This window comes from Symsagittifera roscoffensis, chromosome 4, assembly GCF_963678635.1.
Source record: "Symsagittifera roscoffensis chromosome 4, txSymRosc1.1, whole genome shotgun sequence".
Taxonomy (NCBI): Eukaryota; Metazoa; Xenacoelomorpha; order Acoela; family Convolutidae; genus Symsagittifera; species Symsagittifera roscoffensis.
This window is the reverse complement of record NC_087065.1, coordinates 3546675-3567989: the sequence shown is the minus strand read 5'-3', so window position 1 is coordinate 3567989 and position 21315 is coordinate 3546675. Positions and strand designations below refer to the sequence as shown.

The 21315-nt window shown below is 35.9% G+C and overlaps 1 protein-coding gene across 2 annotated transcripts in view; it reads right to left on the bottom strand.

Moving 5' to 3' along the window:
• Positions 1-8258: 8258 nt before the first annotated feature.
• The window catches only part of LOC134845140 (galanin receptor 2b-like), a 21538-nt gene continuing 8481 nt past the window's right edge, over positions 8259-21315 (bottom strand). For both annotated transcript variants that reach the window (XM_063862017.1, XM_063862016.1), the window contains exons 3-7: positions 17903-18096; positions 17355-17531; positions 16667-16888; positions 14518-14728; positions 8259-8572 (exon numbers count right to left, since the gene is read on the bottom strand). In XM_063862017.1, the coding sequence (XP_063718087.1) occupies positions 8390-8572; positions 14518-14728; positions 16667-16888; positions 17355-17531; positions 17903-18096 (987 nt within the window). In that variant the 3' untranslated portion in view covers positions 8259-8389. The remainder of the gene's footprint in view (positions 8573-14517; positions 14729-16666; positions 16889-17354; positions 17532-17902; positions 18097-21315) is intronic.

The following is a 21315-nucleotide window of genomic DNA, read 5'->3' as shown; positions in this document are numbered from 1 at the left end:
GAGAAAATTTTTGCAAAAGTTTTAACTTTGATTGATTCAAACTTTGAATGCCTTCACCACACCCATTGCGACTTTGCTTTTTGAATGAAAAAAATAAAAACAAACATTTTTTTGGTCGGAATAAAAAAAAGAAAGCACATTTACTGCACAGAATTGAATATTTCAACCTAATTTTGCATCTCGCGACAAATTTTGATGCTTGCTTGAAAATTTTTCATTAGAATTACTTATTATCCTCAGCTAAAAACAACGATAAGAATGCAGACAAAATATTTCAAAAAATGTGAATACATTATCTTGCACATTGTCAGATTTACAGCAAATCTGTGTTAGGGTCACTGAAAATTTGCTTGGTGTTTGTTTGTTTTTTGTTACGAGGCGTCGGAGAGAAAAATTCTGATAACACGAAAAAATAAGTTAAGCTTTTCTCGAGAGATAAATTATACTTTTGCTTGGTCTTTCATGGTTACCAAGATCAATCCTTTGGTTTGAGATTGATACCGATATGATGGGTCCTTAAAACTAAAATGGATCACCGTATAAAAGTTTTAAGCTTTAAAAATTTCGAAAACATGGCTACCAGGTTTAATAAAAAATGCCAAGCCTTCAATTTTCATCAATGAATACATGCTAATCAAACACTTTTTATGCAATCCCATGAGTATGGAAAATTTTTTGTAAGGTCTATGATCACTGATTTTTCATATATGGAAATTATATATAGCTTTCCACACAACAAAAAAAAATGTTTTTTTTTTCTGAACTCAGATTACCAAATTTTAAGGTTGTATTTTTAACTGGTCTTGCATTAAAACGGTCTTGCAAATTTGAACGGTCTGGCATTTACAAGGCATGACAAACAACCTGAATTTTCTTGCACTTGTTTTACACAAAGGATATAAGGAAAGTATCAACATTTAAACTCTGGCTTAAATTTTCAAAGATGAAAGTTTCTAAATTTGAAATTTTCATTAATTAGGGATTAAAAACGCGTTAAATAAACAATTAATTTTTTCACGCAACTAAAGTTTGTGGACAATGTTTATCGAGTACGACGTTAGTTTGCAGTTGAGAGAAAAAAATTTTTAGGGCAATTTCGAAATCTTTTTTGCTTTCGTCATCAAAAAGCGCGCTAGTCATACAATTTCCGTATATGGAAAAATTGTATGACTAGAGCTTCTCAATGGCAAAAAATGTTTTTTGTTTTATTAATGTCGATACACCGAATTTTATGCCAACACTAAAAAAATCTTAGAAAAATCGATTACACCTCTTTAGCAAAACGTATCAATTTTGTATGATTACTATTTTTCCATTGACTTAATTTATAGAGGAGGTCAACCTTTTGCTTACTTGTGTTTTGATTTTTTGTCAAAAAATGCGGGACCCATCTTTCAAACTTGCTCTTTGGTGGAACCCAAAACTTATACTTCTGCATTCTTTGAGATCAATTAATCGGGAGAACACGTTTAAATTTTTATCTAAACTGAGGGTAATTATAACCGCATAAGGCATTTTGGCTGTTTTAATTTTTGAATCTAATCATTTTAATTTTTTTTTCAGGTAAAAAGTCTGTCTTGAAGTACATTAAATTTCAAAAATTGTTCAGAAAGACATAAGACTCAATGTTGTCATTATACTCATTAGAGAAACAAAAAAAAGTGTCGTGAGCTGAATTTTTTGAGGCTCGATAAAATCCTTTATTGCTTTTCAACCTGAAAACTTTTTCGAATGCAAAGTTGAATTATTTCACACTGACAACACTTTTGTCCATGAGTTGTGAACTACAAAAAAAACTAGTCACAAAGGGCTGAAACTTGTTACGAAAATTGAAGCTGTAAACAATAAATTGGCATATCGATGCATTGCGCTTAGCTCAATGATGATAAGCAAAAGATCGGAAAAATTTGTCGTAAAGGAAAAAAACCTAGCTGGATATGTGGATATATCTAGGGTTTGTGAGAGTGACACATGCAAAAATCCGATACATCAAATATCCGAAAATTCAAATTGCTATGCAAACATCCCCGGTTGACCAAAAATGCAAAAATGCTTCAGAAAACTCTACGAGAAGCATTTTTTCATAAGAATTAAATGGGCAGCATTTTTCATAGCTCATATAAAGTATTACTTCTCGAGTTTTGTCACATCTTTTTACTCGTAAATTAGGTAATAACCGTATGTGCTACTTTTTCATAGATCACTCAGAATTATGAATACAGAAAGCTCTGAGATTGATCAAAAATCTCAAAAAGTTTATTAGTGAAAAATTGTGTCCTAACTTTTAACAAAGTTAGGATTCGCATAAAAATTCTGAGTCAGTTTTTTACTATTTCTAAAATTCAGCCTTGACACAAATAACAATTTTGCAGGCAATTTTTTTTTTCAAAAATGCTCATTTGAGCATGAAAGTGATGATGCGCTTAAAATTTGAGCAAAAAAAATGGTTTCTTCCTTTTCCCTCAACAGTAAATTTTTACAATTAAAATGATTGGTCACGTGATCCTATTCTTATGAAAACAGACATGCGGACTAACTAAGCTATAACAGACATATTTGCCAATCATTCATAAATTTGTAACACCACTCGTTATACCATAAAATGCGAGATGGGGGAGAGTAAAAAAATTTCCTGAAATTTGGATTTTTCTTGCTCGGAAAACTTTTTGCAGCAATGTAAAAATTGCCTATGATGCAGTTTTCATAAATGAGAGTTGTATGATACACATGACTCTTAATGAAACTTATAGCCACCGGCGACCTTAAGCCGATAACCGGCCAAATTGGAATCGGCTAATTGAGGTATTTCTTGAATTTGAATTTCAAGCGTCATATTTTTAAGTAACTATTATGTAAATTCGATTGACATAGCGGATGTTTGACATATTGGATGGTATTTGCTCTAGACCCCACACATACTTTAAAACAGTTTTTAAAAACTTTCGTCTTTTTGTTTGAGGTCCACCATAATGCTTTTAAAATCTTACAGAAGTTTTTAGGAACTTTATTGGAAATTATTAACGAAAAAAGTTGCTAATTGTAGCACCTTTTTTTCTACTGATTTCAAATACTGATTTATTTATATCCTGAGCGAAAAAAAATGAGATAGGTTTTTCAAATTTTAATCAAAGCTCCAAAACTTGTTCATCCTGTTTACTTGATTTATAAGTATTGTTATCATCATCATCATAAGCATCGGGATTAAGGTTGGGCTTCCAATTTTCTGCTACATTGTCTTCGTCTGGATTTCTATCGAATACTGTAATATACCGGTGGCTGTCGATATCTAAGTTACTCTCAATGTAACCTTTTCCTGTTAGATCCAGACTTGCGCGATATTTCTGCTGGAACCTTGCGAACTCGTCAAGCCCCTGTGTGTCAGTTGAAACGCTTATAGTCTGATTGCTTGTACCATATGGTACACTGTAACAAAGATCTCTTCAACCAACCGCCCCCCCCCCCCCCCCCCACTCCCCCCTCCTCCGCCCCTATTACAAAAATGAGGACGGAAATTGTTACTGGAACAGATATATGGAACCAAATACGCATATGTTTAACAATTGAATGTCCTGTACAGGGTAGTGCAACAACTCGCAACAAAAGACAGCTCGCAACAAAAGACAGCTCGCAACAAAAACATCTAGCAACAAGCGACAACTTCCAAAATTTCAAGAAAGCGGCAATTCGCAAAGTTTGAAATTTAACTTATAGCGCAAAAACTTCGCTTTAAGGGTACAGGGGTGGACTTCTTTAAAATTATATGTGAGGTGCAAGTGTGATATTTGGGTCCCTTAAATTTAGATGGGTCCCTGAAGGAAAGTTTTCAGGCCTTAAAGTCCACGAAAAAATGGTTCGCAATTGTTTACTTGTGCTTTTGAATTTTCCATAAAAATTGTGGGATCCATCTTAAATACTTGCCATTTCCTGGAATAAATTATCATAATTGTAATATATGTTATGAGGGGGAAATAATTGAAGAGATCCCTGTAATCTTGTTCGGCTAAACTCTTCTTTTGAATGACTTTACTAATGTCTCTACTCTGATTTGCCATAGCATCCAATTGAGGCCCAAGATGAATAGGGTCTATCAGCGGGTATCGAGGCGTATCCTCCTTTTCTGGCGCTTTCAGGGGACACTTTTTCCAACATTTCAGCAACATCGTTGAAATTATAACAAGTTGAGCTAACGAAACAGGTACGGATAGCCACAATACAATCAAACTAGCTCCAACTTTATTTTTGCTGTCGGGGTTATTATTAATAAACGCGTGAGTCATAAGAGAGGCGACTATTAGTAAAAACACGAATTGAAAAGAGGCCGGACCTATAGGCGTGCAATCAGCTTTTTGAGTATTCATCGAAGCTGTGAAAAGAATCATCAGAATTCCGGCCAGAATATTAGCAGAAAGTAAAAACCCTTTACAAACTAGAGTTTCAGTATAATCATGTGATAACGCCTTAGCAACCGTGCTGTTGTATATTTCGCATTTTTTGGTTTGGTTTGAGTCTTCGGTGAAGTTTGGGTGTTGGTAGCATGCTAGCCACAGGCCGCCGTTGTAAGAGTCTCCAAAATACCAGACAGTTTTTGAATGCCCAAAACAGCTGAGAACTAAAATGATAAGTTCGACAATAAGTGAAGCGACTTTTTGACACATTTTTTTCAAGTTGTTGGTATGAAATTAGTTTCAATTAGGTTAATTTTTCAAAATAAGGCCCAATAAGTCATATTTAACGCACCTTTGATGATTTAATTACAATCTTTTGACAAAAATTACTTACACCAATCTCATATTTTCAGATTACTCACTTTCAAACCATGAATATTCAGATTACCCACTGAAAAAGCATAAAAACATGCAAAAAATTATTATTTTTTAAAGTTTAACCAACTAACGTCCACTTTCTCCTGGGCCAAAAAAAAATCAAAATGTTTTTTTTTTGGTTTTTTGGCGCTTTATAACAAAAAATTTAGAGGAAAAAGAGAAAGAATATATTTCTCCTGCAAAACTTGAACCAAAATATTCTCAATGCAACAAATTCTGGAGAGGAAACACAACGGGATCTTGGGATCCACCAAGCGTCTGATAAATTCCTACCATCGTTTTAACTTGCAAATTGATTTCTGAGCATAAAGTGGACACTTTGCTTGCATTTATTAGCCCAAGTTGGCTTAATTGGTAATTTTACTCTACTATACGCTATTTTAAAAAAAATGGTATGAAAATTATTTTTATTTTCAAAACAAAACTAAGAGCAATTCAGTACAACAGAAGAGTATGTTTTGCTCTTTCACACATGTTCTTTCACGACAAGGCATGAATGAAAAATGAAATATTAGAGCATGAATGAATAAAGAAATCAATTGCATAGTTTCGTGCACTTTTCCGGGCTCTTTCACAATTTTCGGGACTCTTTCACAATTTTCCGGGCTCTTTCACGTTTTTTTTCTGGCATCTTTCCCTCAGAAAAAGCAAAAACATGCTCTTCAACTGTTAGAACATAGTTGAAGGTGGCCCCCGGCAAAAGAGCCGCACTCGGGCACTTCGTGCCCTCGGCCGGGCTCTTTTCCCCTCAGGCATCTTTCAACTATGTTCTAACTACTACAAAGAATTTTTTTTCCAATGGTGTTGATAGAAAACAAAAAATGATGCTAGCATGTCTTGCTTAAATTTATACCAGAATCAATAAATTGTTTGAATCCAGATATTTGCAACAAGAATAGTTCTTTGTCGGCCTTAAGTTACAATAAAATTTAACCCTGTAAACTACCAGATCAATTAATGAACCAAATAAAATTAAACTGAGCTTTTTATGTAGTTCAACAAAGCTTCTGAAGGCTAAAACATATTTTTGTTGAAGAGCTTAAAACTAACAGTTTTGGTTATGTCATATCATTTTTCCTTTACTCCAATTTGAAAACAATTTTCGCAATGCTTTGCGCTAATTTTTTTACCTTACCCAAACTATATTGAGCAGCATAATTTCCTAATGAATTTTTCAGCAAAAAAATTGAATGCTTAAGCATAGATTTGTTTTAGAGAAATCTAGTCGAAATCTAGTCGAAATCTCTTAAAACAATTTGTACCATAATAATTCTGATAACTTCTGTCTTCGTCGATAAACGTTTGTCTTCGTCGTGCTTGTCTAATATCAAAAAAGTTGGACGAAATTGTTCAAAGTTATAAAATTTTGTCAGAATTAATTAAATCAATACTAAACACTTGAAAATATCAATACAAAAGTTTTTAGGTCATTTTCTCAATATGGATAGAAAGCGGCAAAAATAATCCGGAGAGACATTTGTAAATTCAATGAAAGCTAAAAATTTGATCATTTAAAACTCTTAAGCCCCCCTTAAAATTCCAATAATAAAAATGGATTATAATTGAGTTCCATTGACAGTGTCCACAAATGTAAAAACAAACTGGCTATTTTCAATTGACAGTGTAATATAAAAATTTTTCCAAGCAACAAATATAGTTTTTAATCCATTATACCTAATTTTTTGTACTTTTGTAGACACTGACACTGAAGTTCTATTATAATCAATTTTTTTCCGTTTTATTGAGATGCGAATTTCAACTCAAATAAATTAAACTCTACGTTTTAATTTAAAATTGATTACTTGTTGTTCAATTTAATTTTTTACTGCGCAAATTCAGTTAGTTAATAACTGAATTTTGTTCCTTTCAACAATTTTCCCAAATTATTGAAAACTTTGGTGGTAGATAAAATTATTGGAGGTGGACTAATTCAACTTTCCATTAACTAGCATTTGCCCTTTGCCCCTTACCCCTCCTCCCCCCAACGTTTGCCCCTTTGCCCTCTTTGTACCCTTACCCCGCCATTCTCCACCTGAACCAACCCCGCCCCCACTGAACCAACCCTCCTCTCTCACATGAAGCCCAACTGAACCAACTTCCCCCCCCCCACACACACACACACACACACGCGCGCACACACACACACACACACCCTACCTGAGCGTATTGGCTCGGGTGCCGGGGCGAGAATTTTGGTTTTTCAGGTGAAGGGGGGCAGTTGTTTCAGGTGCGAGAGGGCGGTGGGCAAAGGGGCAAAGGTTGGGATGCGGATTGTAAGGGAGCAAAGAGGCAAACGTTTGAGGGGAGATTATCTTTTGGCCTTATACTCGCTTTGCAAATTTTCCGCATTTTTCGTTTGGTAAATGCAAAATATCTTGCAAAAATTTGCACGACGCGAAACAAAAATAAAGTGGAAAAAATCCATTCAATTTAGATTTTTTACTGACTTCATAATCCATTTTAATGGATTTGAAGTGTTAAATCCAATAATTATAGTGTTCAATCAAACTCAAACAATTATGATGCATTGTGTTTTTTGCGAGACAAAAAATGAATTTAAATCTATTTTTAGTCCAATTTTGTTGTCTGAGCTATAATGGGAATTGATTATACTGACAATATTTTAGACCACGAAAATCCATTATAACCGATTTTTTTTTTCATTTTTCTTAAACGCGGTAGGGTTTGAGTGTTGTATCACATTAAAGCCCCATTGGTTATAGTTGTCTTTGTGCAACATTTTTCATACAGTTTTTTCAGGGTCGAGAAAAACTGGTCTGAATAATTTTATTTTTCAGACTAAAATAGATAAGAAATTAGACAGGAATTAGAGGCTGACCTTCAGATATTTGTAATGACGTATAACGAATTAACTCATGAAAATAGTTAATGTTTTCTATTTATTGGATGATGGAAAAAACCGACAAATTTCTTTCAGCGGACAAAAAATTCTGAACAAAATTCCAAGTTAATTTAGTTCAAATTCGTCACAACCTGATCTAGTTGGACTTGAATGATCACGTGACGTGAGAAGTCAAAATATTAGGCAAAAAACAACCTCAATCATACACTTGTCTTGACAGAATCTTTCAACCTGGAGTTCTGCGAGGTAATGAAAACAGACTATCTTTAGATGAAGGCTTGATGCTTTTAGGTTAATGTGAAATCTGTAGCTCACTTGAGGATAAACTTGAAAACAATCTGAACAAAAAAAAACACTTCAAAAGGTCAAACTGTACTTTGGGTTTTTTGAAGCGCGATTTTTAATAAGATTGTTTTCAAATTGCTTCACATTGATCTATAGGCAATTTAAAATTACTAAAAAAAAAACAAAGCTTACAAAGTAGAAGAGAAAAGTATTTTGAAAACTCTGAGTAAAAATATTTTATTTTCCTCAAATGCAATTCAACTTCACATGCAGATACCAGCCAATAATTGTGTTTTGGGACAGTAGTTTTAGAGGAGTTCATGCAATACTTTTCTAATTTACAGGATTTTGAACTTATATTTTACCTAGAAAAAGGGTTAACAAATCATTCGTCAAGGACTGAAGGTATCTCGGTTGTTTACATGTCAGCATTGATGTTGTTGTTCGAAGAAGCGCCCGTTCTGGTCATTTCGGCTTGGCGCCCCGCTTTCCTGCAGCAGAAGTAGCTCTGCAACATGTCTAAGAATCCCTTTCTGAACATCTTGCTACCCATCAGGTAGAAGGAGAAATTGAACGACACATTGGCTGTCGAAGGTAACTCCTAGTCAAGAAATAATATTCAATAAAAAAGAACATTGCGCTGAGCTTCAGGCATCTACAATTTTTGCAAAAGATTTTATAAAATTCTAAGAGTTCCGACCAAAACTGGCACAAAATTGTGCTACAATATGACCGAAGTCGAGGAATTAAAGAAAAACGTAATATGTAGAAACGCTAGTGAGCTTAAGCCACAAAAATATACTGGATCAAATTAATATCCTCCTCTTCCACTCCGCACACCCTCCCCCTCCCACTTTTTTTGAGGGGGGGGGGGGGGGAGTCAGGGGCAGATCTAGGATTTTCTCGAGGGGGGCGGATTTTCAAAAAACTTTCGAAATTTGGTCGACCTTTTTTTTAGTTCGATTTTCTGAGCTCTCCCAAAGCACTAAAAAGACCCTGTTTTGGTCAGGATTTCTGCGCCGCAAACAAAATTTTTAAAAACATGCAAAAAAAATGCGTTTTGAGGCCCCTTTTTGGAAAACATTGACCAAAAAATTGCGTTTTTTCGGCGCGCGCACCCCCTTAAAATTAGCAGGTATTGGCGTCGAAAAATTTTAAGGTCCGTTACCATAAAAAAATAATTCAAAATAATTCAAAGGGGGATCTTTTTCCTCTGGTCCTAATATTTAAGTTTGTTCATTTTTGCCATCTCGAGTGCATGAACACACTAAGAACATTACTGAGTGCTTAGTTGAGTACTCGTTTAGAAGTATGGTCCCCTTATAAACCTCGTATAGATTAACGGTCCCGTTAAAAATCTCGTTTAGAAGTATGGTCCCCTTTTAACTCTCGTATAGAATAATGCTCCCGTTAAAAATTTCGTATAGAAGTCTGGTCCCCTTATAAAACTCGTATAGAACAATGGTCCCGTTAAAAATCTCGTTTAGAAGTATGGTCCCCTTATAAACCTCGTATAGAACAATGGTCCCGGTAAAAAACTCGTTTAGAAGTATGGTCCCCTTATAAACCTCGTATAGAATAATGGTCCTGCTAAAAATCTCGTTTAGAATTATAATCCCCTTATAAACCTCGTATAGAATAATGATCCCGTTAAAAATCTCGTTTAGAAGTATGGTCCCTTATAAACCTCGTTTAGAAAAAAGGTCCCGTTAAAAATCTCGTTTAGAAGTCTGGTCCCCTTATAAACCTCATTTAGAAAAAAGGTCCCGTTAAAAATCTCGTTTAGAAGTATGGTCCCCTTATAAACCTCGTATAGAACAATGGTCCCGGTAAAAAACTCGTTTAGAAGTATGGTCCCCTTATAAACCTCGTATAGAATAATGGTCCGTTAAAAATCTCGTTTAGAAGTATGGTCCTCTTATAAACCTCGTTTAGAAAAAAGGTCCCGTTAAAAACATCGTTTAGAAGTATGGTCCCCTTATAAACCTCGTATAGAACAATGGTCCTGTTAAAAATCTCGTTTAGAATTATAGTCCCCTTATAAACCTCGTATAGAATAATGGTCCCTTTTAAAATCTCGTTTAGAATTATAGTCCCCTTATAAACCTCGTATAGAATAATGGTCCCGTTAAAAATCTCGTTTAGAAGTATGGTCCCCTTATTAATCTTTTTTAGAAAAATGGTCCCGTTAAAAATCTCGTTTAGAAGTATGGTCCCCTTATAAACCTCTTATAGAACAATGGTCCTGTTAAAAACCTCGTTTAGAATTATAGTCCCCTTATAAACCTCGTATAGAATAAGGGTCCCGTTAAAAATCTCGTTTACAAGAATGGTCTCCTTATAAACCTCGTTTAGAAAAATGGTCCCGTTAAAAATCTCGTTTAGAAGTATGGTCCCCTTATAAACCTCGTATAGAACAATGGTCCTGTTAAAAATCTCGTTTAGAAATATGGTCCCCTTATAAACCTCGTTTAGAAAAATTGTCCCGTTACAAATCTCGTTTAGAATATGGTCCCCTTCTAAACCTCGTATAGAACAATGGTCCCGTTAAAAATCTCGTTTAGAAGTATGGTCCCCTTATAAACCTCGTATAGAACAATGGTCCCGGTAAAAAACTCGTTTAGAAGTATGGTCCCCTTATAAACCTCGTATAGAATAATGGTCCTGCTAAAAATCTCGTTTAGAATTATAGTCCCCTTATAAACCCGTATAGAATAATGGTCCCGTTAAAAATCTCGTTTAGAAGTATGGTCCCTAATAAACCTCGTTTAGAAAAAAGGTCCCGTTAAAAATCTCGTTTAGAAGTATGGTCCCCTTATAAACCTCGTATAGAACAATGGTCCCGTTTAAATACTCGTTTAGAAGTATGGTCCCCTTATAAATCTCGTATAGAACAATGGTCCCGGTAAAAAACTCGTTTAGAAGTATGGTCCCCTTATAAACCTCGTATAGAATAATGGTCCTGCTAAAAATCTCGTTTAGAATTATAGTCCCCTTATAAACCCGTATAGAATAATGGTCCCTTTTAAAATCTCGTTTAGAATTATAGTCCCCTCATAAACCTCGTATAGAATAATGGTCCCGTTAAAAATCTCGTTTAGATGTATGGTCCCCTTATTAACCTCTTTTAGAAAAATGGTCCCGTTAAAAATCTCGTTTAGAAGTATGGTCCCCTTATAAACCTCTTATAGAACAATGGTCCTGTTAAAAACCTCGTTTAGAATTATAGTCCCCTTATAAACCTCGTATAGAATAATAGTCCCGTTAAAAATCTCGTTTAGAAGTATGGTCCCCTTATAAATCTCGTTCAGAAAAATGGTCCCGTTAAAAATCTCGTTTAGAAGTATGGTCCCCTTACAAACCTCGTATAGAACAATGGTCCTGTTAAAAATCTCGTTTAGAAATATGGTCCCCTTATAAACCTCGTTTAGAAAAATTGTCCCGTTAAAAATCTCGTTTAGAATATGGTCCCCTTCTAAACCTCGTATAGAACAATGGTCCCGTTAAAAATCTCGTTTAGAAGTATGGTCCCCTTATAAACCTCGTATAGAAAAATGGTCCCGTTAAAAATCTCGTTTAGAAGTATGGTCCCCTTATAAACCTCTTATAGATTAATGGTCCCGTTAAAAATCTCGTTTAGAAGTATGGTCCCCTCATAAACCTCGTATAGAATAATGGTCCCGTTAAAAATCTCGTTTAGAATATGGTCCCCTTCTAAACCTCGTATAGAATAATAGTCCCGTTAAAAATCTCGTTTAGATGTATGGTCCCCTTATTAACCTCTTTTAGAAAAATGGTCCCGTTAAAAATCTCGTTTAGAAGTATGGTCCCCTTATAAACCTCGTATAGAATAATGGTCCCTTTTAAAATCTCGTTTAGAATTATAGTCCCCTTATAAACCTCGTATAGAATAATGGTCCCGTTAAAAATCTCGTTTAGATGTATGGTCCTCTTATTAACATCTTTTAGAAAAATGGTATCGTTAAAAATCTCGTTTAGAAGTATGGTCCCCTTATAAACCTCGTATAGAATAATGGTCCCGTTAAAAATCTCGTTTAGAATATGGTCCCCTTCTAAACCTCGTATAGAATAATGGTCCCGTTAAAAATCTCGTTTAGAAATATGGTCCCCTTATAAACCTCGTTTAGAAAAATTGTCCCGTTAAAAATCTCGTTTAGAATATGGTCCCCTTCTAAACCTCGTATAGAACAATGGTCCCGTTAAAAATCTCGTTTAGAAGTATGGTCCCCTTATAAACCTCGTATAGAAAAATGGTCCCGTTAAAAATCTCGTTTAGAAGTATGGTCCCCTTATAAACCTCTTATAGATTAATGGTCCCGTTAAAAATCTCGTTTAGAATATGGTCCCCTTCTAAACCTCGTATAGAATAATGGTCCCGTTAAAAATCTCGTTTAGAAATATGGTCCCCTTATAAACCTCGTTTAGAAAAATTGTCCCGTTAAAAATCTCGTTTAGAATATGGTCCCCTTATAAACCTCTTATAGAACAATGGTCCTGTTAAAAACCTCGTTTAGAATTATAGTCCCCTTATAAACCTCGTATAGAATAATAGTCCCGTTAAAAATCTCGTTTAGAAGTATGGTCCCCTTATAAATCTCGTTCAGAAAAATGGTCCCGTTAAAAATCTCGTTTAGAAGTATGGTCCCCTTACAAACCTCGTATAGAACAATGGTCCTGTTAAAAATCTCGTTTAGAAATATGGTCCCCTTATAAACCTCGTTTAGAAAAATTGTCCCGTTAAAAATCTCGTTTAGAATATGGTCCCCTTCTAAACCTCGTATAGAACAATGGTCCCGTTAAAAATCTCGTTTAGAAGTATGGTCCCCTTATAAACCTCGTATATAAAAATGGTCCCGTTAAAAATCTCGTTTAGAAGTATGGTCCCCTTATAAACCTCTTATAGATTAATGGTCCCGTTAAAAATCTCGTTTAGAAGTATGGTCCCCTCATAAACCTCGTATAGAATAATGGTCCCGTTAAAAATCTCGTTTAGAATATGGTCCCCTTCTAAACCTCGTATAGAATAATAGTCCCGTTAAAAATCTCGTTTAGATGTATGGTCCCCTTATTAACCTCTTTTAGAAAAATGGTCCCGTTAAAAATCTCGTTTAGAAGTATGGTCCCCTTATAAACCTCGTATAGAATAATGGTCCCTTTTAAAATCTCGTTTAGAATTATAGTCCCCTTATAAACCTCGTATAGAATAATGGTCCCGTTAAAAATCTCGTTTAGATGTATGGTCCTCTTATTAACATCTTTTAGAAAAATGGTATCGTTAAAAATCTCGTTTAGAAGTATGGTCCCCTTATAAACCTCGTATAGAATAATGGTCCCGTTAAAAATCTCGTTTAGAATATGGTCCCCTTCTAAACCTCGTATAGAATAATGGTCCCGTTAAAAATCTCGTGTAGATGTATGGTCCCCTTATTAACCTCTTTTAGAAAAATGGTCCCGTTAAAAATCTCGTTTAGAAGTATGGTCCCCTTATAAACCTCTTATAGAACAATGGTCCTGTTAAAAACCTCGTTTAAATTATAGTCCCCTTATAAACCTCGTTTAGAAAAATTTTCCCGTTAAAAGTCTCGTTTAGAATATGGTCCCCTTCTAAACCTCGTATAGAACAATGGTCCCGTTAAAAATCTCGTTTAGAAGTATGGTCCCCTTTTAAACCTCGTATAGAAAAATGGTCCCATTAAAAATCTCGTTTAGAAGTATGGTCCCCTTATAAACCTCTTTTAGATTAATGGTCCCGTTAAAAATCTCGTTTAGAAGTATGGTCCCCTTATAAACCTTGTATAGAATAATGGTCCCGTTAAAAATCTCGTTTAGAATATGGTCCCCTTCTAAACCTCGTATAGAACAATGGTCCCGTTAAAAATCTCGTTTAGAAGTATGGTCCCCTTATAAACCTCGTATAGAATAATGGTCCCGTTAAAAATCTCGTTTAGAAGTATGGTCCCCTTATAAACCTCGTATAGAATAATGGTCCCGTTAAAAATCTCGTTTAGAAGTATGGTCCCCTTATAAACCTCGTATAGAATAATGGTCCCGTTAAAAATGTCGTTTAGAAGTATGGTCCCCTTATAAACCTCGTATAGAATAATGGTCCCGTTAAAAATCTCGTTTAGAAGTATGGTCCCCTTATAAACCTCGTATAGAATAATGGTCCCGTTAAAAATCTCGTTTAGAATATGGTCTGCTTATAAACCTCGGATAGAATAATGGTCCCGTTAAAAATCTCGTTTAGAAATATAGTCGTGTTAAACAACTCGTTTAGAGCTATCGTCCCGTTGGAAACTTCGTTTAAAAGTATGGTCCCGAAAAACTACCAATGGTCCCATATAAAAGTCAGGCTGAAAATTTTTAAAGATAGTTTCTAAGTTTTGTCAATGAATTGATACTTATGTTAATTGAGTTTAAAAGAAGTTTGTAAAAGAGTTTTCCTTTTGTTTTCAACCACTGTAAGTACTTCAAGTATACTTCAAGTGGTCTGGGGGGAACATACTCCTGAATAATTAGCGTTACCTGCAGTTGTGCCATGGCCACATACATCTGCCCCACCCATGGGTCCCCTCCGTCCAGCTGGGGTCCCAAGTAGATCACGCTGGTGTAGAGAAAGAACATACACCCTGCTGTGAAAAGGAGGAACGCAAACGACATCAGCAGAAGGATACGGGTGATAGCCTGCTCCCTTCCCGACTTGGTGGACGAAGATTTCTTGTTCTTGTCATTTTTGCTGAAAAACAGAAGAAAACAATGAGATTAAAATTTAAGTAATTCAAAGCTGATATGTTTCACAGCTGGTGTTGTTCTTGTTTTTTTTTTGGCTGAAAAAAAAATTGAGATTTAAATTTTAATTTTAAAATGAAGACTACTCGTATCTGTGAGCAGTTTTGAATTTTTCTTCATTTTTTGTTATATGTTTTTTTTTTCAAATAAATATTTTTTTTCTTCAGTTTTTGTTCCGACTTTCGTAAGGAAAGTAACAAAAAATTTGTGCTCAGGGTAGATTTTTTTTCTTCAGACAAATTTCGACTTTTTAACTAAAAAAATGAATGTTAAAAACAAGTAAATCAAAGCTGAGCAGTTTCATAGTCGGAATTGTTTCGATAATTTTTGTGAAAATAGAGAACAAGACTGCGCGTACCAGGTCAAAGCCTTGAATTTTCGGACTACCCATCAACTTGTCTCTAATAGTTTTTTATTAAAAATATTGACAATCTATCAATTTTAGACTGATGATATCAATTTTTAAGCATTATATTTTGAATCATGTATGGAAATAATAAGCAGAGCATTTAGTTTTGCCTCAATTCAATTTGGAGCGATATTAGGGTGCTGGACACTTCGCAGCGCGTAAACCATGCGGGTTAGGCTTGTAGAGTTTTAAAAAAAAATAGTTTAGTTAGACTCGCTACACCGCGACCTTAAAACCAGTGTAGTATAGAGGCGAGTGCGAACTCTTTGCGAACACGAAGATCCGGGGATCGATCCCGCGAAAGAAAAATTGTTTCCGAAAATGAGTAAAAACAAATCACCCCAAGCATGTACATTCCTAACTTTCTTTGAAAGTCAAACCAAAAAACCTGCTCGTATTTGCACGAGTTCTGACTGTTTCAACTGCTTTTTAAGCTCTATGGAATAGTGTTTGCTTTAAAAAAAAATTTTCGGAAAAAATTGAGAAAATGTGAAGATTTTTTTCGGAAACCAACGCCCCTCACGCTGTGTTAAGTACAAAGTGATAAGTTAAGCATATAAAAAAAATACATAACACAATTTGCTTTAAATTGGAGCTAATCTCCGCTTATGCGTTAAGCGCACGACAAAAGTTATTGCGCGTTATTTATCTCAAATTGGTTAAACTGACATTCTTTAAACCCTCATAACTTAGCGAAAAAAAATCACAGGTGGAATGTCATTTTAAACTTGATTTCAAAACAGCAAAATCTTAAGATGATATAAAAAAATCCGTCAAAAAACTAGTTAAAAAGTCAAATTTTGTCTTAAAAAAAACCGAGACAAAATTTTCTTCAAAAGTCGGAACAAAAACTGAAATTTAAAGCAATATAATTAAAGCTGGCTACTACGGTAACTTAATTTTTGCTGCCTCGAAGTTTCAAATCTCAATTTATTTTAGATTTTTTCCGTGTTTAAAGATTACCAGATCCCCCGGGTTTCTGCAAAATTCAAGAAAAATTGAAGTCAAGAACAAGTAGCTTTTTCGAGAGTCTCAGTTACTGCTGACAAATTGTGAACATCTGTTGGCAAAAAAAAATTATTTCTCAAAAGATGTCAAAAAAGTTGGAGCTCCTTCCGCGCCTTCTCATTTTCGACGCTTTGCGTAAACTAGTGAAATAGGATGTCGTAAGATAGTACCGAAGAAGGACGGACCCCTTGCTGTGGTTGGTGAGGGGATTGAATCCCTGAATAATAGCACCGACCACAACCCGCTCACCCACAACGGGGACCGATCTACTTGCATGAGTGCCGCTTAGAATGCGGCTACTAGCGCAATTAGAATTGAGTTTGTTTTCTCTCATTTGCAAATTGGAAACTCAAACTGATGCAGTCTGCGTCAAACATAGAATTATTTTAATTGTGCATGACCAGCGAAACGCATCCCCCCCTCCCCGCAACACCCCTCCCACTGCCCCCCCCCCCCCCCTGATCAAACCGCATCTGGTAGAGGATGGTGAAGTTGAATATGAAGATGAGTGTGGAAGGGAGTCCGCAGTAGATGAAAGAAGCAGAGTAGTGGAAATAGATCTCCTTCCCCAGTTCACTCATGTAAGTGGGCTTAGCACACTGTCCGTCCACCAGGTCAAACGCGTACATGTTCCCAATCAGAGACAGGTAAGTCAGCGTCACCACAACTGCACTGCAGATCACAGGGTATCTAGAAGCGGAAAAAGTCAGGGGTTGTAGAAATTTAGAGGCTGATGGTTTTCTTTTCTCGTTTCGACCCATTCACTATCCTCTATTTTATGACCCGAATTGCGGTTGGCACTACTCAAAAATTGTTTTTTTTTGCAAAAGTGGTTTACTTTTTAAGGGTTAAAATACACCAGATATTCCAAAATTTTCTTTTTTTTGCTGATTTCTTCTAACTCATTTCGGCGGTGAAAAACCGGCTGTTTTTCTAGAGTTTTATGGCAATTGCCGATTTTGTTAACACTTGTTAAAAGTTATTACAATTTGCTGAAAATTAATTGAATATCCTGTCGCCTCACAAAAACTTATCCGCGCATAATTTCAAAAGAACATTAAATATAGCTAATTTGATTTTGCAACAAACTTTTCAGCTTCAATGGATTCGCATTTTTTGAGTTTTCTCAAAAGTTTTTAATTTTCACAAACTGTACCTGAGATTGGTCTTGAGCGACCTGTACTTCATGGGGTAAGTGACAGCAAGAAGTCTGTCGAAGGTGAAGAGGGTGAGGACGAATTGGGTGGAGCATGTGGTTGCGTAGTTGATCCACATCAGGAACTTACAAGAGAACCGACTCAGAGCATACAAGTTCGTGTACCAGTTGCCAATGCTGTCAACAAAAATACATCTTTGAAAACAAACATTTTTCATTATTCTGTTAAAATAATTTTTTCGAACACCAGAAAAAAAACACCAATGCCAGACGTATTTTGGACAAAAAAGTTGTTACACTTTTTTATTGAAAGGATACAGAAAGCTATTGAAGCCCGGATACTGTGGCGACTGAACATATTTTTTAATTTTCAATTTTTAATTTAAAATTTTAGTTATTAATTTAAATTTTTAATTTTTAGTTTAAGTTATAATTTTTAATTTCTAATTTTTAAATTTTAATTTTTTTTAATTTTAAAAAATTTATCGAAACCCAGCATTGGAAGACTGATGATTTTTGAAATAAGAATTAAAAAAACAACAACTGACCCGACAGTGAGTATGGAGTCCACAAATCCGGATATGATGTCCCCTATGCAGATGATGAGCATGTACATGGTGGAGGAGGAGGTTATCCCCATATAGGAGAGGGTGAGGATGCCGAAGATGTTGAACACGAAGCCCACACATCCCAGAAGGGGCACCACCACTGCATTCAGCCAGAACAGGGCAGAGTCCCACGTCTGAATGAAATAGGAACAAATATTAGAGAACACGAAAATGATGAAGGACAGTTCATCAAGTATACTAAAATTAAAATGTAAAAAATCATTATTTTTGGTTAATGGAAAAATGCTAGTCATACAATTTCCATATATGAAAAATCACTAATCATAGACCTTTCATGCAATTTTCTGTACTTATGGAATTGCATGAAAAGTGTATGACTAGCATTTTTCCATATATGGAAATTGTATGACTAGCATTTTTGGTCAACCCGAATAAGAAACAAGAGCGGCGGACAAAGCGGATATCTTTAACTATATCCCCCCATTTGCAAAAAGGGGTTGACAATATTCGTTACTAGGTATAAAACTCTGATAAGTTTAACCGTTAATTTTTTTTATAGGGATTATATTCGTAACTAGGTATAATATGAAGATTTATTATTTTAGCTATTGAGAAAAATTCAATTATTTTGAGAGATTAGCTCCTAATGGGGCTAGGAGAAATTCGCCATTTATAGAGCAAGGAAAAAGACACACTTTGCGACGTCAATGCAACTCAGCAAAGGGACCTACGCCGCATTCAGTGAGATCAAGCCAGAGTCTCACATCTGTAATAAGATCAGAAATAGGTGGACACGAATAATTCACAGCCCAGAAAGGGCACTACCACTAAGTTCAACCACAGTAGGGGGGAGTTCCAAGGCTGAAATCAGAACAGAAATTAGAGAACAAAAGGCCCGCACACCCTGGAAAGTGTACTCCCACCGAATTCGGTTCGAACAGGGCAGAGTCCCAGGTTTGAAATAGGAACAAAAAATAACAAGCACGAAGCCCAGACAGCCAGATTAGGGCAGTGAACCACGTTTGAATTAGGAACAAAATATTGAACAATATCTCCGCTTTCAACCAGAATAGAAGAAAGTCCTACGTCTGGAAGAGGAACAGAATTAAGTGAAAACGAAGCCCACACAGCCCAGAAACAGCACCATCACCGCATTCAGCGGGAACAAGGGGAAGAGTCCCACGTTTGAAATTGTAACAAAACAGTGAACACGAAGCGCGCAAAACCAGAGAGGACACTATCTCCACTTTCAACCAGACCAAAACAGATTCCCACGTCTGAAATATAAACGAAAGCATTTAAAAACGAAGGCCACATAACCAACCCAGAGACGGCACTATCAGCGCATTTACCCAGAGCAGAGCAGAATCCAATCTCTGAAAAAAGAACAGAAATCAGTGAATACACAGCCCACGCAGCCCTGAGAGGGCATCACCGCCGCATTCAGTTAGACCAGACCAGGACCGAGTTCAACTTCTGAAATGTAAGCAAAAATAAGTAGATACGAGGGGCACAGAGGCAACCCAGAGAGGGCCCTATCACCGCATTTACCCAGAGTAGAGCGGAATTCCACGTCTGAAAAAGGAACAGAAATAAGTAAATACGAAGCCCACGCAGCCCTGAGAGGGCATTACCACCGCATTCAGTCAGTCCGAGAGGACCCCCATACACCGAAAATGCTTATCATACATTTCCATACATCAAACGTATGGAAAAATGCTTGTCATACAATTTTGATACAATTTCAAAAAAAGGTTGAAAAATATATTAACTAATTTCTGCGGCTGTTTGATTCTAATGAATTATTCTGGTGATGAAAAAATAACCGAGTTATTTTGTTTTTTGAAAAAAATGCTTATCATACAGTCTCCATTTATGGAAATTGTATGACTATGTTTTTTTGATGGCAAGTAATTTTGAAATTGCCCCAAAAAGTATTTGTTTTTTTTTTCCAACCGCTAATCAAACTTTGTATTCAAAGAAACTTTTTCCAAAAATTTTTTTTTGCATGCAAACTTTCATTTTTTGTGTGCATAACGCGGTTCTGGATACACTAATGTTGGATTTTTTTTGTTTATTCGCTGAATTATTTTTCCAAAAAACTCCTTTTTTTGTATGGCATGCTTATGTACGCCTTGATCAATGTCTGATAAATTAAGAATTCGCGTTTTAAAAATATTCATCGTTGTAAATTTTTTCAGAGTTTGTTTTTTTCGTTAAATTGTTTATAAAAGACAGCTCCAAGACGATTCCGGTCGTTTTCTATGCATTATAAATGCAAGACCAGTTCAACCTTTAGTGCTTTGAGCTAACCAAGGTAGTTGTTTTTGCGTTCGGTCCCCCAAAGTTTTGGAGAAAACGATTTAAAAAAAAACAACTGTTTTGTATATGGAAAAACGCTTATCATAGAGATTTCATTCAATTTTCTGTACGTATGGAATTGTATGGAACTGTAATGTAAGAAACTTTTCATAGATATGGAAATTGTATGATAAGAAGTTTTGTTCAACCCTGGAGAACAGGACGGAGTCTCACGTCTGAAATAAGAAAAAATTAATGTAGACGAATCCAATCAGCCCTGAGAAGTTACCATCGCGGCTTTCAACCAGAACAGAAGGAACCCCACCATTGCAATCAGCAAAAACATGGCAGATTTCCAAATCAGAAATGGGGGCAAAAACGCGAGAACAAGTTGCTCAAGCAGCCGAAAAAAATCACCATCGCCATAATCAGGCAGAACAGGGTAGAGCTTCAAATTAGAAATTGGAGGGAAAACGCTTGAACACGATGCCCAAACAGCCCAGAGACGCCACCACGACAGCATTTAGCCAGATCAGGGCATAGGCTCACGTTTCAAATCAAATGTTTGTAATGAGGTGAAAACGCGGGCCCGTCAGAATAACGACGCCGGTAGCTCCATTTGGTTTTTGTTTTACGTCAACTACTTACGTCTGACTCAGTAGTGTGCCGAAGGGGAAGGGGCGGAGGTGACTACACTCCCCCCCCCCCTCAATTCTGGTTGCCGAAAATTTTCCAAAGGGTCCTTCCTTTGGTATAACTTTATGACATCCATTTTTCAACGAATAACCTCGAAATTTTTCTAAAGGTGCCTTTGGCGCCAACATGACTAAATTTGAAGAGGGACCGCGCGCCGAAAAAAGCGCATTTTCTTCGTTAAAATTTTTCGAAAAATGCCTAAAAACGCATTTTTTGGCCTGCTTTTTGGGAAAAAAATCACAAAATGGGATCCTTATACTATTTTGGAAGACTCGGAAAGTCAAATTGGTCAACCTCAAAAAAGGTCGGCAACATTATAAAAATTTTTCGAAAAACTGACCTCCCTAGAAAAATTTCTGCGCACGCCACTGGTCTGACTGATTCATAAAATTTCT